Source organism: Echinops telfairi, unplaced genomic scaffold, assembly GCF_000313985.2.
Source record: "Echinops telfairi isolate 266 unplaced genomic scaffold, ASM31398v2 ScPeMD7_7469;HRSCAF=8507_1, whole genome shotgun sequence".
Lineage (NCBI taxonomy): Eukaryota > Metazoa > Chordata > Mammalia > Afrosoricida > Tenrecidae > Echinops > Echinops telfairi.
This window is the reverse complement of record NW_022111373.1, coordinates 71,329,195-71,344,336: the sequence shown is the minus strand read 5'-3', so window position 1 is coordinate 71,344,336 and position 15,142 is coordinate 71,329,195. Positions and strand designations below refer to the sequence as shown.

The window sequence follows — 15,142 nt, the reverse complement described above, 5'->3', positions numbered from 1 at the left end:
CCTATCGAAATCTTAATTTAAAACGCTATGCTACATGAAACCTTTTTTAGTAACATACTGATGATATCTTAGTTTAATATACTATATTTAAGGAAAAAGAATATTGCTCTAATGATAAGGTACCCAGCTTTTTACTAATAAAATCCTTGACAACTTAAACTTTTCTCCATTTATCATGATGTTACCTGTTGGTCCAGTTGTGAAGATTTGGGTTTTCCTTAAATTGAGTCATAATAATACTGAAAACTACAATTATTGATCTTCCTCAACAAGTACTTCAATTTCTCCTCACTTTCAGCATGCAAGGTTGTGTCCTCTGCTTATTGCAGGTTGTTGATAAGCCTTCCTCCAATCCTAAGCCACACTCTTCTTCATATAATTCAGCTTCTCTGATGATATGTTCAGCATACTGATTGAACCAATGTGGTGCGGGGATACAACCCTGATACACACCTTTCCTGATTTTAAACCATGCAGGGGAGCCCCTTGTCTGTTCACACAACAGCCTCTTGATCCATTTATAAGTTCCATATGAGCACAATGAAGTGTTCTAGAATTCCCATTCTTCTCAAAGTTATCCACAGTTTATTATGGTCCACACAGTCAAATGCCTTTGCACAGTCAATGAAACACAAATAAACATCTTTCTGGTATCCTCTGCTTTGAGCCAAGATCCATCTGACATCAGCAATGATATCCCTTGTTCCACTTCTCTTTGGCCCCCAAATTTATGTAATTCCCATATGTAAAACATATTCGCCCCATCACATTATTCAAAAGTCTTAAATCAACTCCAAGTCTAAAGTCTGTCTTCTGAACTTTCTAAATAAAATATGGAGACTTTAGATGTGTTGCACCCTACGGCAACATTCCTCTTCATACATGTATTTTTTAACTGTAGATAGCACATTTTCTGTTTTCCAAAGTGCCATGGTGGAACAGCGAGAAGGCTGACATTCACATTATATTATTGTTGGGTGCCATCCAGTCAGTTCTGACTCAAAGCGACCTTGTGTATAGCAGAGTAAACATTACCCTGCCCTTCGCCATCAGCACAATGTGGCCACTGGGTCAGTCCATCTTGGTGAGGGCCTTCCTCTTTTTTGCGTCTCCTCTACTTTACTAAGTATGTTGTCTTTCTTAGATACTGCTGTTTCCTGAAAACATGTCAAAAATAGGTGACAAGAAGTGTTGTCATCCTTGTCTCCAAGGAGCATTCTCACTGTACTTTCAAGACAGATTTGTTTCTTCTTTTGACAATGAATGGTACTTAAAGTATTCTTCACCAGCATCATAATTCCAAACACATCAGTTCTTCTTTGGTCTTTCTTGTTCATCATCCAGCTCTCACATGCATATGAGGTGTTTGACAAGACCATGCAACATTCACATGCATGTGAGGCAATTGAAAATACCATACCTTTAGTCAGGCACACCTTAGTTCCCAAAGTAGCCTGCTTGCTTTGCAACGCTTTGAAGAGGTCTGTGCAGCAGATTTACCCAATGTAATACATCTTGATCTCCTGAGTGCTGCTTCCAGGAGCTTTGTTTGTGGATCCAAGCAAGACAAAATCCATCACAACTTCGACCTTTTTTTTACATTTATCATGATGTTACCTATTGGTCCACCTGTGAGAATTTTAGACTTTTTTACATTGAGTTGGAATCCATACTAAAGACTGCAATCTTTGATTTTCATCAGCAAGTGTTTCAATTCCTCCTTTCAGTAATCAAGTTTGTCATCTGCATACACAAGATTGTTAATAAGCCTTCCTCAAAGCCTGATGGCTCATTCTTCATGTAACAGCTTCTCTGATTATTTGCTCAGCATACAGATTGGGGAAGTATGGTGAGAGGATAGAATCGTGGTGCACAGGTGTCCTGATTTTAACTTATGCAGTATTTCCATGTTCTGTTTGTACAACTTCCTCTTCATACTTGTACAGGTTCCACATGAGCACAATTAAGTGTTACAGAATTCCCCTTCTTTTCAAGGCTATCAGTAGTTTATGATTCAAACAGTTGAATGCCTTTGCAGTCGCCATTATACATAAGATAAATTGGAGGGAAAGAATGGATAACAAACACTAAGTAAGTGTAAAACTCCATTGGTGTTAGCTTTCCAGGCTAGAAAATAATCCTGTTTTTTGAGACCATCTGGCAATGGTCCTGCCCTCCAGAGTGGTGTTAGGCTTCAGCTTCACTTTCCAGGCCCCCGAGATGGCATCTCTGTCTTTTGCCTTTTTACAGCGCTATTCTCCTTAATTTTGAAAGAATACATTACAAGTTTCAAGAGGTAACTGTATGCCATTATTGTGTAAATGTGTACTTTCAATAGGTAATGATTTTTAGCTCCCCCCCCCCTTTCACTTTTTGGATTGCTCTGTATATGCTTCCTAACTTACTAGCTTTAAGTTCTGCATTCGTTATCCTATTTGAAGTACCAGATTTTTTTTAAACACATACATACAGTGGGGGAGCTTCCTTTAAAAAAATCTTTGTTGATCTCTTTCTTAAAACATAATTTTTCTGTAGCACCTAATTACCCCAAAATAGGTACTTCTCCATGATAAATGGGATTATTGTTTGTAGTTGGTTTTCTCCTTTGATTCCTCTCTTTTTGTGTCATTCAACGTTTTAGAAAACCTCAGCACCAATCAGTTTTAATCTCATAATTGCCCATTTTTTTCTTAAGTTACTGAAGAAAATCAAAATGTTAAAGGACTTTCAAACAATTTCAAGCTAAAGGTAAAAAAATGATTGTCCAAGTTCAGCATCATTTTATAAATTCAAAACTTATTGTGTTAGGCCCTAGGAATACAAAGTAGTAAGAAGCTTTCAGAGTACAAACTTTGAAACATAATCTATTTTCCCTTTTCATTTGAACTTAGGTAAAATTTTTTGTTTAATTTGCTTGAAAATAATGAATAAGTTCCATTTTAAATTTAAGCAAATCTGCCTTGGAAGAAGTACAGCCAGAATGCCCCAGAGGCAAGGATGGTGAGACTTCATCTTACATATTTTTCTTTTTGGGCCATGTTATTAGGAGATCAGTCCCTGGACAAGGACATCATGCTTGGTAAAGTAGAGGGGCAGCGAAAAAGTGGAAGGCCCTGAACAAGATGGATGGACACAGTGGCTGCAACAATGGGCTCAAGCTTAGGAACAATTGTGAGTATGGCACAGGACTGGGCAGTGTGTCATTCTCTTGTGCATAGGGTTGCTATAAGTTGGAACTGACTCAACGGCACCTAACAACAACATTTTATATAACCCAGAGTAGGGTCAACAATTTGAAACCATTGTGTGCTCCATGGGAGAAAAGGAGGCTTTTTACTCCCACGAGAGTTAAGCCTTGGAAGCCCACAGGTCTAGCTCCACCCTGTCCTATAGGGTCTCTCTGAGTCGGAATTGACTGATGGCAGTGAATTGGAATCTTTTGTCAGTCCAGTTTTATACTTAAGAGCTAACAAGATGGGATTAAAGGCAGTGTTCTTGCTCTCATTTTATGAGTTTTCTCATTGTAATTTATAGCTTCTCACCTATCACTTCTCATGTTAGATTATACAATTAGGATTTCCACTTGATTCTTAAAATGTAGTACTTTGTCTCTTAGAAATAATGAGAATTTCCTTATTTAGGGTTCCAGGTTTATGAATCATGGCTAGAATGGAATTTTCCTTCTGAGAGAGAGTCAATCATTTCTTGCTAGTTATAAATTATTATTTCAAACCATTTTATTGGGATATAATCAAGACATCATACCATTCAGTCATACCAAGCAGTGTTGTACAGTTGCTACCACTATTATTTTCAAAACATTTTCTTTTATTCCTTGACATCAACCTTCCTTCATTGCAACCGCCTTGTTCCCACCCCCTGCACTGTAAGCCCTGGACATCCTTAATTCTAGTTATTGCCTCTATAGACTCACCCAGCGTGGGTTTCATATGCAGAGAAACAGAGAGATACAAGACAGAGTTGAGAACACAACCAACAAAAACAACATGTAACAGAGATATTAAAAACCAGATCACGCTCCAAATGTGTCAAAAGGGAAATCAAATGACAAGGTTTTAACCATTCAAGTCAGGTTTATCATTTTAATATACTATAATCATCTCTATAATACTTTCTGTCTGATAACCAGGTTATTTCCATCCCGGAATTTTGGTCAGAGGGGAATCACAAAGCTTATTCCATGTATATATTCCACGAGTGTATTTTGGATTTCCACCGTCATCCATACATAGCCTTCTGCAAACGAGAATTTTACAATTTAAGCTCTAATACCCTTCACTCCTTGAGATTTAGATTATATCATTTATAATCATGGATCACAGATGTTGGTGTGTTTCTTCCATGTGGGCTTAGTTTACACCTCACTCAAATGGCTGCTTGATTGAAAATCAACCGTTTAGACTCCAGATGCAATTCTTTCTGACAGCCTGGCTCCATCTATTTTCTTCCCCACACTTTGCTTTAGCACCCATATCTTCTGTGTTTTCCTTCCTGAAAGTGCCTATCATGAAGGGCCAAATCTTAAAAACTAAATGTTTTTAGTTTGTAGCTAGGATAAGTGCAAGCTCAAAATACATTCCTAAATTCTTTACTTTCTTTTTGCCTTTGGTTTACCTTAGAGACAACTTTAGTATTTTATGGTAGAGAATCTTATCCATCATCTCCCTGGAGTGTAAGGACCTTCTATTAATGTTGTCACTGATTTAGCTTATGATAATGTATTTAAAACACAATTAAGAAAGGGAGAGTATAAACAAGTGTGGCTAACTACAAATTACAACATATGGGTTATTGACTTGCACAGATTAAGTCCTTACATGATTGGAAATTAATTTACACAAATAATGAGAGTTAGTGGTCAAGCAAAGCTTACAAGAATATATTCTCTGACAATGTCAGACACAGATATGCCAGAATAGTACATATCTTAATGTGGCAAGTAGAGCATTGAAGTATGAGTCAGTGTTAGTCTGAGTCCACCTGCCAACAGATCAGTAGTCTTGGTATAGCTGTCCTCTGTTTCTTCAGTCTCTGTTTCTTCCAATTGATGTAATTTTGGCTTTATTGTCCTTGGGTTAAAGGTGTGTTTGAGGTAGAGCCCAGTTTGCTAATTGCAAATTATTGATAGCGTCAGAGGAGATAAATTTTTATTTTCTTGCTCAGTTTTCACTGATGTTTTTTGAGAAATAACACAATATAGATGAATTACCCTTTTTACTCTATATGACTACTTATTTTGAGATATTATTTTTCAACCTTGGAGGTATTTAAAATATTTTTTAAAATCCTGTCATTTGATTCTGACTGATAATGTCCATCCTGTAGAACATGGTGGAACTACCGTGTATACTTGAATATCAGCCGAGGCACCCTATTTTACCACAAAAACGGCATTAAAAATGTGCTGGAAATCTTGGCTTATACTCGAGTATATACGATACCTCTGGGTTTCAGAGACAGTAAATTTTTATAGGAGTAGAAAGCCTCATTTTTTCGTATAGAATGGCTGATCGTTTGGGCTTGCTGAACTTGTGATTAGCAGCACAACTTGTAACCTGCTCTGCCATCAGGGCTCCTCGGAGTTCTTTTTCGTCATTGTTAGGTGCCATCAAGTTGGTTGTGACCCTGTATACAACAGTGTGAAATACTGCCCTGTCAAGCACCGTCAGCGCCGTCTTCACAATGTTCCTATGCTTGAGCCCAGTATTGCAACCACTGTGTCAGCCCATCTCCTCGAGGCCCTTCCTTTTTTCTGCTGCACCTTTACCAAGCATGAAGTCTTCCACGAACTGGTGTCTCTTGACAACATGTCCGAAGTATGTAACACCAAGTCTTACTGCCCTTGCCTCTAAGGAGTACTCTGGCAGTTCAGGTTACTTTTAATACTCTTTTTTTTATCCCCCCCATACCCCCTACTTTTAATATTATTTATCAGCACCACAGTTCAAATGCATTGATTCTTCTGGAGATTTTAAACATCACTGATTAAAGTGGTATCTATCTATATACTGCACATTGATTTGTTAAGTAGTTTGGAACTTTATCTTTCGTTTCTATTATCCTCTCATAGCCAATTGCTTTACATTACTTTTTTATTCAATTTTTTACTCTGATGGCAAAGGGGAAAATTTAGAAAACTGTTCTTGATGTAAATGACCATAAGTGTAACAACTATTTTTCAACATGGATATGTACTCTTTTAGAATTATTTAGTATATTTCAGAGCTTGCTTCTAGTAGAGGGAAGGTTAGATATTTAATGAATGGCATAGAGTAAGTACCCATTAGTATTCTTCCTAAGATGTGTTTTATTGGGGCATGGATTTCAGGCAAATGGTATGGTTCTTTAAGGATATTGTAAAAAATTGCTGGAATATTAATTGCTGATACGTTTCCCATTTTATTTTCCTTGCCCTTTGTGTCTTTGCAATTTTGCTTCATGTTGAGTATTTTTCCCCTGTAAGCTACAAAATTTAAAAACCAAATAAAACTAAAGAAAATAAGTTTTCAAATTAACATTAGCAGTATTCCTATGTTCAAGCTACTTTTATGTCTGTTGAGGGAAATTTTAAGTGGCAGTTTGGAAGAGCTCTAACCTGCGTATTGTATCTTACATAAAGCACAACTATTAGAAATCATTAACAATGAGATAGCTATATGAAGACGCTTAAATATTATTGGGTAGACTCTTGATAAGTGTCCTGTTAAGTGCTGTCAGATTGGTTCCAACTTGTAAAGACCCTATGTACAACAGAAGAAAATGCTGCCTGATCCTGCGCCTTTTTCAGTCTTCATGTTTGAGCCCGTGGTTGCAGTTACTCCATCAGTCTATGGCTAATGTGGTTTTATTTATGAGTTAGAAAATATTTTGCTACCATAGGGATCAAAAATCATTTCAGTTACTGAACTATATCCAAGCTGTTGCTTAAAATCAGTTTTTCAAATATGTTTTGTCCTACTCTGCCACTTGTATATCAGTTTGTCAGACTGTGGTGGTGTGGGTGTTGCTCTGATAATGGAAGCTATACCACTAGTATTTCAAATACTTTCAAGGTAACCCTTGATGGATAGGTTTCAGCAGAGCCTCTAGTCTAAGACAAACTAGGAAACATGAGTGCTCTTCTTCTGAAAAGTAGCAAGTGAAAAACCTATGGATCAGAATAGAATACTCTCCCGATGGACTCAGACATGCCAGGGATTGTGAAGATGCCATCGGACGGGCTTTTTACGATAGTTGCCATGCGTTGAAGGTGACTCATTAGCAGCTAACGGCAACAATTTGGCATATCCCCCAAATACTAATGAAATCTTTAGTGGAAGAAAATCTTCAAATTTCCAAATAGCCACCAAAAGGAAATGTCTTCTTTCTTTAGAGAGTTGTCAGACAGGATTTATACTGTTCTTCAGTGTTGGTTTTAAATGGATTTACATTTTTGCCTTTTCCTTTTTGACAGGAAACTTTTAGCCCTGCTATACAGCTGCACCTTGTACATCAAGCTCCATGTAATGTTCCTCCTTACCTCTCAAAGAATGAATCAAATCTTGGGGACCTCTTACTGGGCTTTCTTAAATATTATGCTACAGAGTTTGAGTAAGTGAAGTTTTATGTATGTGTATAAGTTAATGCTACAACTTGGGTCAGAGCAGTATTTGTCAATTTTCATTGTGTAAATAGGTCCAGAAGTGTATAGTTTAAACAATTTACTATCTAGCAATAACAAAATAAGTTCCTAGCTAATAAAAAATATATATAGTTTCTTAAAACTCAATTTTAGTTGGTATCTGTGGTGAACACCTTTTGTTTTGCTTTGTTCTTGAGTTGGGCCTGATTAAATATGTATGTTGATCCCATGTAGGTTCAATGCATTTTGTAACATGTGTTTTCTAGGAATTATAATTTTTAATAAGCCATAGCTAACACAGAGTTTGAAAAGATTATTTTAGTATGGTAGATAAATCCGGTGTGTGTGTGTGTGTGTGTGCCTGAACAGTAGTGTATAATGAGGTTGAACTGAAGTAAACATTTTAGAAAGAGATCTTCAGTTTAGGTAGAGTGGGGTTTAGTGTTTTGAGCTATCTTATTATGGAAAAGTTTAAAGATGTGAGAGAGAGGACTTAGGAGTTGCACAAAGTTGGAGGTTGGGGAGAGTGTAGTGACTATGAAGTTGTTTGGAAAAGGATAATAGTAATAAATTGCTGTTATTTGGTGGGAAAAGCTATTCTAAGTTCACAAAATAACCATTTGAGCTGACATATTGTGCTCATTTTTATTAGCAAGGTGAAATAATCCATATCAAGATCTCAGAGCTGTTAAGGGGAAAATTTCACCTAGTGTTGAGTATAAAAATCACGTTCACTGGTAAACTTTACTATAATGTTGATACTGGCTTATCAGCTTTGATGCAAGTAGTTCTAGAAAACAAACAAAAGCCTTACTCATGATTTGAAACAGTGGACATGAAAGAAATATTCAAAATCCAAGACTAATATGTTTAGTTTTGTTTATAATTGTATTCTCAATACTTCGCCTAGTGCCAAATAGTGGGCACTTGAGAACTATTTATTATTAGTAATTTTGAAGCAGAAGGTTGGATTATGTACATGATTCATAGATTCTTCAGATGGCTTAGAAATGACTGAATTGATGAACATATGGAGTCTAGGAAAGTCGTTTTGTAAGGATGAAATTACAATAATCTAGATTTAAAATGAACAGGATTTAGGGGAGGTTGGAAGGAAATGGGGAGCGAATTACAAGTACAAGAATGAAGAAAATGTTCTAAAACAGATTGTGGTGGTGATTGTACAACCCTTCTTGATGTAATTGAACTATTGAATTGTATGGTATGTGAATTATGTGCCAATAAAACTGTTTGAGGGGAAAAAATGACCAGGACTTGAATAGCCTAGGTAACAAAGCAAAAATGTACCTGAGGAATGATGTAATCCTCCATGAGGCCTGGGTCATGAGCGACAGGGATGGTTTGATGGTAATTCTGGAGTTTCATTTTTGTAAGATACTGTAGTAACAATAGCTAATGTTTTGGAGTATTTACCAAGTGCCCTATATTATGGTAAGTGATTCCCATGTATGGTCTTACTCAATCCTCACAACCCCAATCAGGCTTCTGGTACTTAAGTATCTGGTACTTAAGTAGCTAGGTAGTAGGACAGTTAGTTCACATTCTGGCCCAATAGCCAAACCATATTATTAATTGTTGGACTGCACCAGTATCATCAGTTGTGCTATATAAATTGGGTATTGCAGGACTTTTTTTAGAGGAGAGAAAATTCTTATAAGAAATAATGTTTACCTGCACTATATAGTTTTGGATTAGAACATGGACACAAGTACTCTAAAAGCGGCTTTGTTGGACTGAAATATGTTCGGCATGCTGATATGTATCTTCATTTAGTAGTAACAGAAACTGGTGTACTCTGCCAAATTATATTGGCCAGGATGCTAATATTTGAAAAAGGAACATTGAATCTTTTGGAAGCCTTAGTTCTCACTGTGAGCTATGAGACGACATCCTCATAACCTGCTCTTTGCATTATATAGTGTGATTTATTAAGTGCATTGTTTCATAGCAGATATTTTCAGAAATTGGCTACAAGGAACACAACCAGGAATGTAGTCATGGCAATGATTTAGGTGCTATGCAGAAGAATGATAGCATCTGTTAAAAATAAGTGTAGGGATTTTTTTCCCTGAACCTTGAGGTATTTAATTTTAAAATCTTTACTTGAAACAAACAAAAAAAATCCCTTTACTTAGAAGGTAAAGATCAAAATGGTCAAATATATGGTTGTGGACGTTTGATTTGGGCTTTTAAAAATTACCAAGAGTTGCTTATGTACTTCAGGAAGAAACACTGGGCTTTTTACTCCCGTAAACAGTTGCAGCCTTGGACACCCACATGGGGCATCAGCACTGACTTTATGGCAGTGAGTTTTTTTATGTACTTCACACAGAAATCTTGCTGAACATACTTAAGTTTACCTGGGAACTAACAAATAGGGAAAAAGGATAAGGTGGCCAGGATAATTTAGAAAATAATATCAGAATATAATAATTTTGTTTCATAGCGAAACAAAAGAAAAAATTAAGTCCTCAATATATCACGAAGTCAAAGAATGCTAAGGGTTGTAGGAACCTTAAAAGGCCTCTATTATAATTCCCTTTATTCCTTGGCAATAACAATGTGGCTATTGTTAGGTGCTATTGAGTTAATTTTAATTTGTAATGGTCTGTCCTGAGACAATCTTTGCTGTGTTTGAGTTCATTGTTGGGAGCTATGGTATCAGTTTATCTTATTGGAGTTCATCCTCTATTTCTCTCTCAACTGAGTACAATGTCCTTCTCCAGGGATCGGTTGACCCCTTATATCCCAGGTACATAAGATGAAGTCTCACCATCCTCTCTTCTAAAGAGCATTCTGACTATACTTTTTGCAAGAAAGATATATTTCTTTTGGCAGTCCACAGTATGTACAATATTCTTTGAATCATGGCACTGCTACTAACCTATTGAATTAAAAATGCATAATTAAAAGGAATGCAAAGACCCAACATTTTTCTTTCACATTTTTTTCCAGTCTGTAAATATTCATTGAGTGCCTACTATGTATCAAGCTGCTTTCGGTACATTGAGTGATAGCAGTTAACAAAACAGAATAAATTGCTTGTCTTTGGAGCTTCTAGTATGGAAAGAGAGGCAATAAGCAATTAAGTAAAAGGTATAGTACGCAATAAGGATCGTTGGTGGTACATTGGGTTAAATAAAGCATTGGACTGCAAATTGCAAGATCAATGGTTCAAACCCACCACCTAATCTGCAGGAGAAAGATGAGACTGTCTGTTTTCATTAAATTTTGTAACCTTGGAAAGTGGAGCAGTTCTACATTGTTATAGCAGTGACTTGATGGCTATGGGTTTGGTTTTCGGTATGGTGTATTATGGAGAAAAATAAAAGCAACCAAGTAAGACATAAGGACATGTGTGCATCTATCAAGTCTGGGTAGTACAAATAAGTTAACGTACTCAAACTGTACTCAAACAGTAAATCGCTGGAACAGTATATATATACTTGTTCATGTCAAGAAGCGTTGGAATGTAGCACAAGGAGATTAGGAACAGACAGTTTATTAATTGCCAGGAAATTATGGGTATAAGTGACTCTGGAGCCCTGATGATGTAGTGGTTAAATGTTGGGCTGTTAATTGCAAGGTCAGTAGTTCAAAACCACCATCCACTCAGCGGGAGAAAGATGAGGTTTTGTTCTTCCACTGATACCAAGGGCTCAAGTAGAAAGAAAATGTTTTGAAAATAATGGCAACAAATGTACAAATGTGCTTGACACAATGGATGGATGTATAGATTGTGATAAGAGTTGTATGAGCCCCCAACAAAATGATTTTAAAAAGAGAGAGAGAGAGATAGTCCCCAGGGGTAGTTTTATCTTGACTTGTAGCATCATCATGAGTTAGCATTAACTTGATGGCAATTAGGTTGTTTTTGTTTGTTTGTTTATGTTTTTGAGGTAAGTATGTGGTGGGAACTGGTGAAAATTATATTCTGATTGCTATGGTTTTTTGTTTCCAGTGTTTTCAGTGATGACATCAGCTGAGAATAATTGTGAGGAAGGAATTGTTGAAAGTTTGTGAGAAGATGGTAATAAATATTCATGTCAGTGAATAAAATGGGGAATTAACTATGGGAATGCTGTTTGGTTTCTGAGTAGTAGCATTAAAAGTACGTTTGGAGGTAACCAGAAACCAAATAGTGCCATTGAGTCAATTCTGACTCAAGGTGACCTTATGGGGCAGGGTAGAGTTAACTGCCCTTGAGGATTCCAGGGTCTTAACTCTTAAAAGGAGTAGGTAGCTTCCTCTTTCTCCCTTGGAGTGGCTTGTAGTTTCAAACTGGTGACCTTATGGTTAGCAGACCAACTTGTACCCACTACTCCACTAGGGCTCCCTTTTGGAAGTAAATGATCAGGCATTTAAAGTAAGGTTGTCAACCTCATTGCATATTTTCTCAAGCCATGTTCAATTGTATGGGAAAGGAGTGTAGTAGACAAAGATTTAATCAGGGTGTTTCAGTCAAGTAAGTTCAGTGAATGATGCAAAAACAGGTAAGATAATTGAAAGCATGTACTGTATACGGGGGTGATTTTAAAAATTAACCATCCATGGGTCAAACCCATTGCTGTGGAGTTTATTCTAACTCATAGCAACCTTACAGGACAATGTAGAACTGGCCCCTTCCCCTGCCCCAAGTAGGCTATAATTATTACCAAAGCAGATTGCCATGTTTTTCTAACACAGAACAGCTGGTGGGTTCAACTACTGACTTTTGGCTAGCAGCCAAGAGAACTTAACCACTGTGACACCAGGGCTCCTTTGACAGTGGTCAGGTTGTATTAAATTTAGTCTGGACTCTGTAGGCATAGGCATGACCTACAGTTACCAGTAATTCTAAGTATAGTCCTGGGACTTAGTAGAAAGGTCAGAGCTGGAGTAAAGGATATGGGGAAGGAATATCAGAGTATGGAAGTATTGAAGGATAGGGACTCTTAACACTAAAAAGATTGAAAAAGAGCTTTGATGGCCACTGGCATTTAAAGGAACAGGCAGAAAAGGAAGAACCTGACAACACTGAAACCAAAACTTGAGGATTTAAGTTTTCTCTCTCCCAGACCTTAGTACACCAAAGTGGTTAGCCACATTTGTTCACCAAATTTGAGTTGTTTCAGTATGTAGCCACATGGTATCAGATCATAATTTTGACTTTGTTGGAATTAAATGTTTTTCTTTATGATGTAGCTCTACAGTACATTAACAATTTAATCATCTGAAAATGGTTTTTTTGGGTCACAAATAGAATGTCTAAAGGTGAGTTGGTGAGTGCCAATCTACTATCATTCCTGAAGAAAAGAAGCAGATGCCTAAAATTAGTGATCTCATGTTTATATGCAAATGATTATCAGGTTACATGCAGTCAAGTTGGTTCTGACTCTTAGTGACCCATGGACAACAGAATGAAAACAGTGCCTGGTCCTTTGGTGTCTTCACAGTTATTACAACTGTTGTTGAGCCCATCATTGCAAGCACTTTATCATTTTAGCTTGTTGGGGATCCCTTTTTCACTGCCCTTCTACTTTACCAAGCAGGCTGCCCTTTCCATGGACTCTGATAACATGTGCAAAGTCGGGGAGAGATGAAGTCTCACCATCTTCCTTACAAAGGAGCATTTTGGCTCTACTTCTTCCAAGATGGATATGTCTTTTCTTCTGTCAGCCCCTGATATTCTTGAGCAACACCATAATTCAAATGCATCAAGTCTTCTTCCATCTTCCTTATTTACTGTTCAACTTTCACATGCATACAAGGTGATTGCAAATACCATAGCTTGGGTCAGGGGACCCATTGCCCTCAAAGTAAAATTCTTCCTCTTGAAGACTTTAAAGAAGGCTTTTGCAATATGCCCAATGCAATGTGTTGCTTGATTTTTTTTGACTGCTGTTTCCATGAATGTTGGGAGATCCAAGCAAGATGAAATCCTTGACAATTTCACTCTTTTCTCTGTTTATCATGATATGTTACCTGTTGAACCAGTTGTGAGGATTTCGCTTTACTTTACATTGAGTTGCAATCTACATTGAAGGCTTCAGTCTTCGGATTGATGGGTTTGGTGAAAGGGGAAATATGATGAAAGGATACAGCCCTGAGGCACTCTCTAACTGATTTTAAGCCAGGCATGATCATCCTAGACTGGCGCATTTATTTTAAGCATAAGAAATTAAACTTCATATCTGTCCTTTATTCTCTGAAAAATTCCTCTTAGATGCTGTTTTATTTTCCTTTTTAATTATTGAGCGATAACTAACAAATTTTCACAAATCAAGCAAAGTGTGGCAGAAAATAGAACAGTATGATTAAGGACTTACTTTAAGGCTGGTGCGTATTATTTAATGTTAAGTGAAAATATTCCTACATTACTGTTTAAATTCACCTAAGAGTAAAAAGTATATGTGTTCTATATCATGTTTTAATGATTTAAAATATTTTGATTCTACATGGTAGTGATTCAAAAATATTTCTCTTTAAAGTACTTCAGAGTGATACAGTCATTTTAAATAATTGCATTATCTGGGGTGATTATAAGGTAAAACTTAATATCTGTTAGGGATGATAAGTAAAAGGAATATAGATATACCACTTAACTGTTTCTGTCACCCAATGTGGAATCAAATCCCGGCAGAAAGGATAAATTTAATATTGGATTTAATAGAGTCATCATGATGAGAATAAAGTTCCTTTGATTAAAGAAGTGAAAATTATAATTTCCCAACAAAATAGTCTTTTAATATTCTAAACCCATCTGGAAAAAAAATTATTTTTTAAAATAATACTTCCAATTTTTATTGTACTACAGTCTCAGTTTTCCTGTAAGTTGACATTAGCAACAAGTAAGATCCATGAGAGAAATTAAGTTCATAAGTGAAGTGGCATAAAGTGTAATTCGCCTCTACTCTTGTTTGGTTCAGATTTTTGGTACTTGCCCTAGACATTGTGATTTTAAGAAAATCACCTTTTTTTTTTTGGAGTCCATACTAATGGAACTAGAGAACATGAGAGATTTAAAACATCTTAATGCATACAAAAACTGGACAATGAAAAAGGAAGAATTGATACTTTTGAAGTAAGGGATTGGTAAAGATTATTGAATATACCATGGACTGCCAGAAGAATGAGCTAATTTGCCCTGAAGTATCGCCAGGATGCTCCGTAAAATTGAGCATGGCAGGACTTTCTCTCTTGTACTTAAGACATGGCATCAGAACAGGCCAGTCCCTTGAAAAGGGCATCATGCTTGGTAAAATCAACACAAAAGAGGAAGACTCTCAACGAATTGGATGACACAGGGGCTGCAGTAGTGAGCTCAAACAATAAGGATAGTGCAGGACTGGACAGTGTTTTGATTTGCTCTACTTGGGATATCTGTGAATCAGAACTGACTCATTGACACAAAGCCTGCTGCTGTTAGATGCCATCAAGTTAGTTCCAACTCAGAGTGACCCTGTGTACAGCAGAAGGAAACACAACCTGGTCCTGGGC

The 15,142-nt window shown here is 36.8% G+C and overlaps 1 protein-coding gene across 2 annotated transcripts in view; it reads left to right on the top strand.

Annotated features, from left to right (window-relative positions):
• Positions 1–15,142, top strand: part of TENT2 (terminal nucleotidyltransferase 2) — a 73,967-nt gene that overhangs the window by 50,758 nt on the left and 8,067 nt on the right. For both annotated transcript variants that reach the window (XM_013004929.2, XM_004703515.2), the window contains exon 12: positions 7,475–7,611. In XM_013004929.2, coding sequence (XP_012860383.1) covers positions 7,475–7,611 — 137 coding nt within the window. The remainder of the gene's footprint in view (positions 1–7,474; positions 7,612–15,142) is intronic.